The sequence below is a fragment of the Loa loa genome (assembly GCF_000183805.2).
Source record: "Loa loa unplaced genomic scaffold supercont3.24, whole genome shotgun sequence".
NCBI lineage: Eukaryota > Metazoa > Nematoda > Chromadorea > Rhabditida > Onchocercidae > Loa > Loa loa.
Genome location: NW_018108204.1, coordinates 361,786 through 372,066, shown reverse-complemented (window position 1 = coordinate 372,066; position 10,281 = coordinate 361,786). Strand labels below are relative to the sequence as shown.

The 10,281-nt window shown below is 32.5% G+C and overlaps 3 protein-coding genes across 3 annotated transcripts in view; all 3 read right to left on the bottom strand.

Annotated features, from left to right (window-relative positions):
* Nucleotides 1-2,135: 2,135 nt before the first annotated feature.
* Nucleotides 2,136-2,344, bottom strand: LOAG_16871 (hypothetical protein; the record flags this gene model as incomplete). Its single annotated transcript, XM_020449527.1, has 2 exons — nucleotides 2,136-2,207; nucleotides 2,246-2,344. 2 exons carry the CDS (start codon nucleotides 2,342-2,344, stop codon nucleotides 2,136-2,138), a joined length of 171 nt encoding a protein of 56 aa, XP_020306949.1.
* A 444-nt stretch (nucleotides 2,345-2,788) lies between these two features.
* LOAG_16870 (hypothetical protein) lies at nucleotides 2,789-3,343 on the bottom strand (the record flags this gene model as incomplete). The annotated part of the gene is made up of 2 exons (XM_003145012.2): nucleotides 2,789-2,928; nucleotides 3,268-3,343. The coding sequence occupies 2 exons, from the start codon at nucleotides 3,341-3,343 to the stop codon at nucleotides 2,789-2,791; spliced, it is 216 nt and encodes a 71-aa protein (XP_003145060.2).
* A 2,108-nt stretch (nucleotides 3,344-5,451) lies between these two features.
* The window catches only part of LOAG_16869 (PQQ enzyme repeat family protein), a 6,179-nt gene continuing 1,349 nt past the window's right edge, over nucleotides 5,452-10,281 (bottom strand). Inside the window, exons 5-16 of the mRNA XM_020449526.1 lie at nucleotides 10,065-10,187; nucleotides 9,689-9,838; nucleotides 9,202-9,427; nucleotides 8,737-9,097; nucleotides 8,088-8,339; nucleotides 7,784-7,947; nucleotides 7,497-7,655; nucleotides 7,174-7,369; nucleotides 6,919-7,088; nucleotides 6,439-6,670; nucleotides 6,094-6,310; nucleotides 5,452-5,719 (exon numbers count right to left, since the gene is read on the bottom strand). Of these exons, the coding sequence (XP_020306948.1) occupies nucleotides 5,512-5,719; nucleotides 6,094-6,310; nucleotides 6,439-6,670; nucleotides 6,919-7,088; nucleotides 7,174-7,369; nucleotides 7,497-7,655; nucleotides 7,784-7,947; nucleotides 8,088-8,339; nucleotides 8,737-9,097; nucleotides 9,202-9,427; nucleotides 9,689-9,838; nucleotides 10,065-10,187 (2,458 nt within the window). The 3' untranslated portion in view covers nucleotides 5,452-5,511. The remainder of the gene's footprint in view (nucleotides 5,720-6,093; nucleotides 6,311-6,438; nucleotides 6,671-6,918; nucleotides 7,089-7,173; nucleotides 7,370-7,496; nucleotides 7,656-7,783; nucleotides 7,948-8,087; nucleotides 8,340-8,736; nucleotides 9,098-9,201; nucleotides 9,428-9,688; nucleotides 9,839-10,064; nucleotides 10,188-10,281) is intronic.

Below are 10,281 nucleotides of genomic sequence, written 5' to 3'. Positions count from 1 at the left end.
AATTTGACAAGCTTATATTTATTAGGAAGTGGGTGTGGTTTTTTCTAATTATTCAAACATTTAAAGAGATGTTGATTCGCATACATCGGAATTTGTGAGAATATTGTTATCAGATGTAAATTGGATAGATGAGAAACATGAACACAAGGATATTAAATTGAATAACTAATGTAAGCAATTGAAAAGAAAGGCATTTCCTTTATACAAGGATAAAAAACATGGGAATGTGAATTTAGACAGATATTAAGATGAGATAATTAATGAATCATGGAAAGCATTCCCATCTTATACAAAATTTATTTTAATTTTCGCGACTTTCGCGACACTCCATTTAATTTTAAAAATTTTAAATAAAAAAGTTGCCGTCGTACGAATTTTGTCAATTTATTCTATTTGTCGATAAAAATTATGAAATTTCTCTAGAAAGCACTGATTCTGATGACCAAATTAAAAGGAAATTTAGCTATAATATAATTAATATCGGCTCGCAGCAAATTGCCTATCATGTTAACTAAAATATTACTTCTTGGACTTGTTGTTACAGTACTGCGACAACCGCGCAAATGTCATCGGGACTATTGATTAATAAATGTAATGACAAGACCTATGTATAAAGCTTAGTCTTTGGAATTGCGCTGTGTTGTGATTGAAAAGGAATGATCAAAGACACATCCGAGCATGGAATATTAATACTTTAATAGTGTGGTATGAATGACGCCAAAAACACTGTGGAGGTTATTTCGACAACTTACATGTGCCTGATGTAGAAAGTGTTTCCGGAAGTGGGACATGCACATTTGCCTGATGAATAGTTTACTTAGCCTTGCAGTGGATCTCATCAGCAACATTATCTTGACTGTAGAGTGGTCAATATATCATAATTGAGAATAGATTCATGACCATTGTCCATCTTAATAGCTTGATCTGGCCCTTTTGTTGATTGCTTTCATATCAGGCGAATTTATGCCAACAGGAAACCATTACTCAAGAAAGCATTCAAATTACTAATTTTGTTATTTTATTATGCTGACATTCACATTTCTTTATCTGACCAAAAGAGTGATATGAATTTAATGTGATAATGAATGACTTATGATTACGTCAATTTTAATTTCATGAAGGTTCAAAGAATATGGCATAAATTATTCCACACCGTTAAACAGAATTCTTGCAAGGAAGATCACGCTCTCGTAATCATTTTTTGCTTTCAACAACGATCGTCGGTTCGGTGCTCACTTGGATAATGTTCTCTATTTGTGAATGGCTAAGAATGAATTTCTTCCATGTAATGACTGACATGGCACTCCAAAGCTTACAGATCAGCAACTTTTTTCTCTTCAACAAAACTACGGCTCAATTATTGTCATTGAATAAAATTAAATTGAAATTTTATTGAACTTATCATCTAAATTTGCTCTAAATTATTGGATTGGAGCTATATGTGGCAGTCTGAATGAGACATTGAAAATTAGTGGAGCTCAAATACGAAGCTAATTCCAACGAGTAATATTTCAGTATTTTAATAAATTTGACAAAATTTGAAAATCGATGTTCTTAGAACTTTCAATATCTCTTACTGCCTACATAATTTGCTGATGATCATTTTCCGACACTTCTGGAATGGTCGATGTAACAATGCATGTACTATTTTATTTAAGGTATTTTTAATGGGTGAAATCAACTATTTTATTGAATATATTCAGATGTGAAAATCTAGGTAAGCATGAAATCCTGACCTTGAATTTTGTGCAAATTTTAAAATCATGAAAGACTGATTCAGGTAAGCCTTAAGGGCTTACCTTAAAAGCCCTTTTTATACTACGAGCCTTCATTTTTTGTATCGTTTAAGTAAGCTTGAATTGAATGACTTCACAAGAAATTTCTTGATGACTTTCAGCGTCGTACAATTTGATGATGAACTGATGAGCTAACTGAAATATCGAAATTTTGTTTTTACGCTTTGATCATTCGTATTTTTATATTTCTTACAACTATTAAAATCAAATGGAAAACTTTTGTAAGTAATACTTTGACTGGAAGCAGCGTACAAGTTAGAGAAATTTGAAATTAAAAAAATAAACTATTTCGCCAAGCGATGTGAGAATAGCACAACTCTAGAAGAGAAAACTCTAATACTACTTCTTGTTGAATAAAGATGAAGAGAAACTTTTCGTGCTATTTCTGAAAACCCTCAAGACATAATACTTCTAAACAAAATTTTGTCTTGAAGAACAAAAAGACTTACAGTTTTGTCAATGAATCCGAAAAGTATCGCATATTTGTAAAGGTTAAGTGGCAATGTTAATTCAAGATCTCCTTTCGTTAATGGACAGTTGTGAGCCATTTTACAGCCATCGATATTAAATCTGACAGAATTTTATGGAAGACGATTAGAGGTAAATATAATAATAATTTCTTTAAGTAAAATAATTGTAGTTAATTTAGAAAATATTTCGCTTTTAAACCAAAAAAAAAAAAAATAAGTTGGAATTATGCAATAGTGAATTTATTGAAATTACAATAAAAACCGGAATAGCTCCGGAATGATATTTTTCCACATCCATTTTCCATCTTTTTCCACATAAGCATAAACTTCTACATTCACCTTATCCTTTGCAATCTGCAGAACAAACTTTTACCAATCATTAAATTTTTTGAAATATATATGCTGAAATTTGGTCATTATGGATACCACAAAGGATGTCGGATTAAAGCTTATTATAACAATCAATGAATTGCGTCCTGCATTATCTAATTTATAAAAATTTTTGCTCGTAATAACTTTGAATTACTCTGAAAAAAGCTTTACAATATTTCCATTATTGTAAGACTTCAGTTTGATAGATGCCAGATCTTCCAATCTAATCGGATACATTGTCAAACCATCCCGATCGAACAGCTCTATGGATGAGACGGTAATGATATTTGCTGGAAATATCATCAAGGACTTATTTGAAATCTTGGAAAAAATTTCAAAAGTTAAAGAGATTCCCACTGATAACATCTCTTCCTGCATTCGACAATTGAAGTAATTTCTTTATTTCCTTTGTTTTCGTTTTGTATTTTTATGCAGGAATTATTACTTTTATTCAATCTAATTTTGCGTATGAAAAGAAAAAGAATGTAAGTAAAGAGTAATCCCGGTGAGTTTTCCAAATAGAAATGAAAGATGAAGATAATAAATCCATATAGGCTACTTTTTCTCCTTGGACAGCTCTATGTTTCATATATCTTTTTACTCCCCTGTATCTAAATGTATAGACATACCGGGATTACAGCTGAAAAAGTTCATTTTGGTGTCGGTATCATTCGGGAATACAACAGCTCCAGCATACTGCACCATTAAAATAATTATCGTTAAGCTGACAAGCATAATTGACCTATCTAAATAATTATTTAAAAGAAAGGTTCAAAATCTAATCAGTGAAATATAAATGACACGTTAGATGATGATATAAATGACACGTTAGATACACGTTAGATGATTAATTAAACATTGATATCCGATTAATTCCCACTCTTACTACAAGACGTCTAATTTTCTAGCCATCGCAGAACTGAAACGATATCTTTGATATAATTAATGTACAAGAAAGATCCGTCATTTCACAAGACAGTAAGCAATAAACTTTTGAAAGCTTGAATGGTTCTAACAATGCGACACAAACTGAGTAGATAAGAAAAAAATCAATCTTATCCATTTTCGGTCCTTCTATTTACAGAATGATTACACTGATATGATTTGTAAGCATTTGTAAACAGTAATGAAAAAAAACTGATTATGAGAAAAGTGAAATTATAAACGTTGATAAAATGATAACCAATAATAAAGTTTCTGAGAATAAATTTGAGATTACAGAAAGCAATGGGTTAAAATGTGCGGCTTTTTTTTTGTCGTCATTACTGATAAGTGTTAATAACTAGTAGTGACAAAAAGTAGTGGGAGAAAGAGCTGTAGAAAGTGAATGAATTTTAGTAGAAATGCAAGAGGAGTTAGTTGGATGGGAAGAAACCAACGGTTGATATGATAATGCTTGCCAATCGAACTGATATTTTTTCAACTCCTTTTGTTCTCAATCTTCCCAAAGTCAAAATGAGTTGTAGAGCATTGCAATCAGCAAATTTTCACATTCTTCAGGACAATAAGCAAACATCAATTTTGGAAAAAGTTTGCATACATTAAATAGCATTCATAGCATTAGCTCTTGGCTGTTTACAGTACAGATTATGGCTCATTCCAATCCGCACTTAATTACTTGCACAGATAAGAATTGCAGTGCTGTTTTTTTTTCTTTTTTTTTTTGCACGAAAATCAAACTAAAGTCATGATTGTTGAGGAATCGATAGACATCATCAAACAGTAAATCTCCTCCAAGCAGAAATTAAGGTCCAGGGTTTCTATTCCGAATTTCAATCTGCTAATTGTTTCACATCAAGATGAACAACGAAAAACAGTTAAATTGTTGAAATGATTCAAGTCATCCAACAACTTCAATATTACCATGATTTTGTAATCATTGACGCAGCCGCTACCCTGTTTGCAATCGCAGATATCTAAATTTTGTCCAAATTTTCAAAAGCTCAGAATTCTACCAAATGAACTATTGAACTTATCATGCTTTTTCGATATTAACTCGAAATCCTTCCACGTTACAATTTAATAAATTCATCACAGTTTAGCGTGCAAAACAAAAATCAGTTTGAAAAAAACGATTTGCAATTTTTTTTAAATGTGCTTATTCCTCCAAAACTTGAAAAATTTTAAACTGATTCAAGATTAGAGTTACTAAAACTGAAATGTAAATAAAAGAACCAGAGGAAGTATCAGGTTATCTGTGGTTCAATGTAGTTTACTCTCTCGATATCCACGATGTTTTCTTAATTACTACATGCTATTATTATCGAGATAATTTATTACTTATGACTACTGAAACAAACACAAAAAAGATTCTACATTTATCGGCCTCACACAACAAAATTTGGTAGTTGATGACAGTAAAAATATAAGTTGACATTTCTGCCGCATTAACAACAACAAGTAATTATACAATATATACCCGCATTACAATAAGACATAATTATCAGATTGTGTGACCAGAAAATATTTTCTAGTTAACTTTTTGTTGAAAAAATTAAAAAGAGCAACAGGATGCTCAAATTATTTAATCCTATACTTTAAAAAGACCTGTTCCCTGACAAGAACTGAACTATTTGCGCTTGCGAAAGAATGAATTGGCAACGGGAGTGAGACTGAAATCCATTCGCCCTAATAAAAACATCAAATGAAAAAAACTCGGTGAATTAACCCAAAAAGTAGAAAACTACTGTGATGGCAACATAAATGAAAAAAATAGGAAGCTAATTATAGTGAATCAAATCCTTTTTAGAAAGCGAATTTCTTATTCTATGCTTGAGCATATGTTTATTTTTCAAGTCAAGAATGTGAATTGCGTCAAGAAGTCAAGAATTGCGGTATCCTGAAAATTTTGATCCTCGCACATAAAGTGGTAATCAGTGCCACGCCTGCTTGAGACTACTGTTTTTGCCTAATCTTTTGCAAACCAAACTTCCAATTACCAAACTTACTAGGACGATACTGATAAGCAAATGATCAAAATCATCTTTTAATATGTCAAAAGTTCCAGATGGAGTCAGCTGAGTGAAGAAAAGATCAGTACCATAAGCCAGCATCAAGCTTGTCGATTCCAAGCCAGAAGGTCTGAAAATTCATATAAATTTTTTACAAATGCGAATTTGGTCATTTTTCTGCACAGTGCTGCATTTCCAAAAATTTGGACAAAGCCATCTTAATGTAGCTGTTACTTAGATCAGGCCATTCTCGGAGAAATCTGAAGCTACGGAATCATGGGAAAAGAATACGTGATTCCAAACACCACATTAAAAAATACCATTTTCATTTTATTTCCGCAGGAAATACCAACAACTATTTATTCGAAATAAAACAAATAAAATAATGAAAGCATGATCAGTGGAAAATTATATAAGCTTTTGACACTGAAACAGTCCTTCACTATGCATAAATTTTGTGCGTTAATTGGAGAGTAATGCTAACATTTATGAGAAATAACTTACGAAGTTTTAAAGTCACGAACACTATGTATACTTTGATTATAATTGATGAAATCTTCAGAAGCAATAGGTAATTCCGGTCGATATGGAAGAAGCATTTCTTCGGCTAGTTCTTGCGTCATTTCTATTGGGCGACGAGCATCCAGTAACCGTTTAGAAATAACATATATACCACCAAATGGCATCGCTACCAATAAAGATCTTGTTGACAATCCTAGCTCTAAATTATAAGGATTCATTGATTTATATAACCGTATGATATAAAATTTGACTTCAACTCTTAAAAAATTTATTTGAAAAAACAAGTCCTGACATAAACTGAAAAGATTTACAAGTAAAACCACTAACCAGTTTCTGTAACGCCTAATGCCACTACTCCCTGAGGAAATATATACGCTTGAGAAAGGACTGTAACTCTTGCTGCTAGTGTATGCACAAGTGAATTGTAATGAAGAGGATCAGTTTGTTCAAGACCTTCATACAATTCTACCACAGCTACTTCCACACGACGACCTTTCTCGTTCCAATATGAATAAGCTAGCCAGTTTTCACAATGGATCAAATGAACTGGACCAGTTATCTGTAAATTTTATTTTATTCTTCTTACAGTTCCACGTCTTTGTTTGATGACTTCATTGTGGAATGTGACTACTGAAAAGTTAAAAAATTTTTCTAGTACATTAGAATATAAACTACGTCATACGTGATGAGGACCTCAAAATGTATCACTGTTGCGAAATTCTAGTCGTTTGCAGTGGAAGTATAACTACTATGTATTTCGTAAAGATAATTGTAGAAATCTATTTTGAAGAATGAAAATGCATTTACTTTATTTTGTTTACCACTGTATACGATGTAACCTGAGACTGCATCAACAAGATAAATTTGCAAAACCGAATAAATAGAATCAAGCACTGCAATCGCAACTAGGTTTGGATTTGCATATTTATATAATACTGAGCGGTTGCCCAATACTCTTCCAGCACTGTGAACTTTTTCTGAAAATGTAGAAGTTAATGAAATAAAAAATTAGTATGGAAGTCACAAGACTTTAATACAGATGCCAAAAATGAAGTAACTCACGATAGGATGGTTTCGGAACAACGGCTACAATCTTTTGTTCATTTCTTAGAGACAGCTTCACTTTCCAAGTTGACGAAAGTTGTTTACGAGTGACATTCAAGATAAAACCTTCTAAATTACCGGAAGCATCAAAGTTGAAGAGATGCAATGGAACCTGTTGTTCCAGTGCATCTATATTTTCCGGATACGACGTAATCTGAAATAATTAGTGAAATGAAATTGGATCTACAGTCTATTCGACTTTCATAAGGTCGTAAATAAAGCATGTGATTTCAAACATAAAACGATTGGGATAATTTTACTCATACACAAATAAAACTTACTTTATTATTCTTATCAACCATGATGAGGTGATATATATGTGTTTGCGCATTCGCGTATGGAAGAATTTCAACACGTTTGATGGAAGTCGGAAAGTTTTTTCTTTCAATTAAGGATCCTGTTATGGGATTAAAAGATATCAAAGCTACATATCCTGACCTCTGAAACATAACAGATCATCTGCAGGAACAAATCCTTCTGTTCAATTGAAAAAATGGTTCCTTACGTTATTATTCCACTTAACTGAATAAAGAACTTTTGAACCATTATACCGTTGATAAACTCGAACCTTATCACTAGCAACAACAGTAGCTTGTGGAGAAAAATGATAGTGGGCTGTAGTACGCTGTATGAAGAGAGGGATTTTTTCATTTCCCAAAGAGCCAAATAATGGCTTAATATTTTTCCCCAGATAAAAGTACCACAAAATTGTTCCATCACTGCTATCAATACCTGCAAGGAAGATATCTCTACTAGTAAATAAGGAGGTAATGAATGAAGATAATAAGGAAGTAATAAGTGATCAGTTTTTCGTTTTTGTTCTTTGTAATGATTAAAACTGCCATTTCATAACAACTATAATCAAGACCCACCGTAAACAATAGATTTCAACGTTGAAACAACAATAATCTTTCGTAGATTAAAATAGTCCCGTTCAGACGGCACACTTTTTCTACGCGTCCTTTTACTAGAAAATCGGAAAGAAGTTATCCAGTCAGCAAATGATTTCGAATAGAATGGTAAAAAATTCGATGAAAAAATCTGATTTGTCACACTAATACAAGCACGACGAAATTGCTCCATTTGACTCCTTAGACGCCTCATTAACGATTCCATTATGGTATCTGTAATAGACAAGTGAAATTTAGACTGTGAAATGACTTCGAAATTTCCATCGGCACTGTTTGGCCAACATCTGATGAAGGATACTTCAGTATGAGAATAAACTTCATTTAAAAAATCAAATCTTCATACCGAAGAATTTTACGTCTCAATAGGATGCGGCGCAGTTTCAAGATAATTTCATTTTCTTTTTTATTTCATATAAAGATAAAGACAACAAGCTGCCACTGGAAAGTCGGATTTGTAATCAAGCAAATTAATTTACAAAACTAATCAAGCAAACTAAAGTGCTGGAATTCAAAAAAATCTTCGGTATGAAGATTTCCAAAATATTTTAAAAAATTTTGATGAAAACCTGCAAGGGAAAAATGAAAACTAAAATGTTCACGTTAAACAAACCATCATCCGAAGCAAATTCCGATTCGATATCAGCTTGTGCTTCGGATAAAGGTAAATCAACCATTTCGACTGAAGTGATGGTACTTAGTGCTTCATGTCTGATCCATTCTCTTGCAAGTTTGTTTGACGAGCCAACCAGATAAACAAATCTACAGTCTTCCAGAACAATGGCAAATTCAAATTCTTTTGATATCTCGATAAAAGAAAAGAGTTTTATGGGGGCTGGATCTTTTTCTGGAATTGTTCCCGTGAACAGCTGCTCTCCATTCACAGCATCATAAACGATGATGTTATTCGTTGATGTCGCAACAGCCAAAAGGTTTTGTCCATTAGTTGCCACATGTGAGGAAACTGCTTCAATCTGAAAACGACAGTGAATTTTACCAAAATTTATGATGATTGAAAAGCCAGTTGTGCATTTGATAAACTTTTTGTCACCTCATAAAATAAGCTTAAAACATTTACCTTCTCTAGTTTTAAAAGCAACAGTGGTGATTCTGATAAACCAACACGATAAACATAGGTATTCGTGAGAGTACATACAACCATTACTTCTCCTACATTTAAATTAGGAATTCGAACTATCGACTGAAGTAAAGTTTGGTGCACAGTGAGCGGATCCAATGATAAATCGACAACATAAAAGCCTTTGTTATCAAAACATTGCAACAACGTATCAGACAAAATGCATCTAAAAAAAATTTTTTTGTCACGACTTAAATGACCTATGAATTCATTCGCAATAACTTTTTAGCTGAGAAAAACTTGACCATACGAAAAAGCTTTTCATTACGTAGACAGGTACACTATTAAAGTACCTACTTTTTCACCAGATTATGGTGATATCGATTATCGATATTTCTAAAATGCTTCTTATTCCATTCCAACCCAATTTTCAACAACTCAATGAGCCTTTAATAACAGGAAAGATTTTTTTTAACATGTATTTCACTTTTTCGGATTGAACCAGTTTGCACTAAGGTTCCGAATTTTTATGACTGCACCATTCGTTACATCAATCTGAATAAGTGCTAATTCTGCTCCTTCAACACCTCCAACCACAGTAATTGTTTGTGATCCTGGTACTGAACCAACGCAGCTCCTGAAGTACCAAAATTATTTTAGTATCTATGATTTAAAAAGTATTCGAAAGCTAATGAAAAATTAATATCTAATCTAATATAGACATAAAGAGAATATCGGAACGAGTTTAAATACACTCTCTGACTAAGAAATATTTATTCGAAACCTGATATGCCGAAATTTTTAACGAAACGACTCCGGATCTAACAAGTGAAACAAAGTCGAAATTAAACTTCAGTACTTACTCTATGTTCCCTAAATTCGTTGCCCACTTAAGTTGACCATTGCCGAGAGAAAGTGCGGTTATATGAGCGCCTCTCAAGACAAACACGTTATCATTTGATATTAATGTTTCCGTTTTCTTCCAGCTGTGAAAAATTTTTGTTGGTAATAGACAGACGAGTTCACGCAGGCTATTTTTCTCTTATATTTCATTCTTTATATACTATATATATATATATA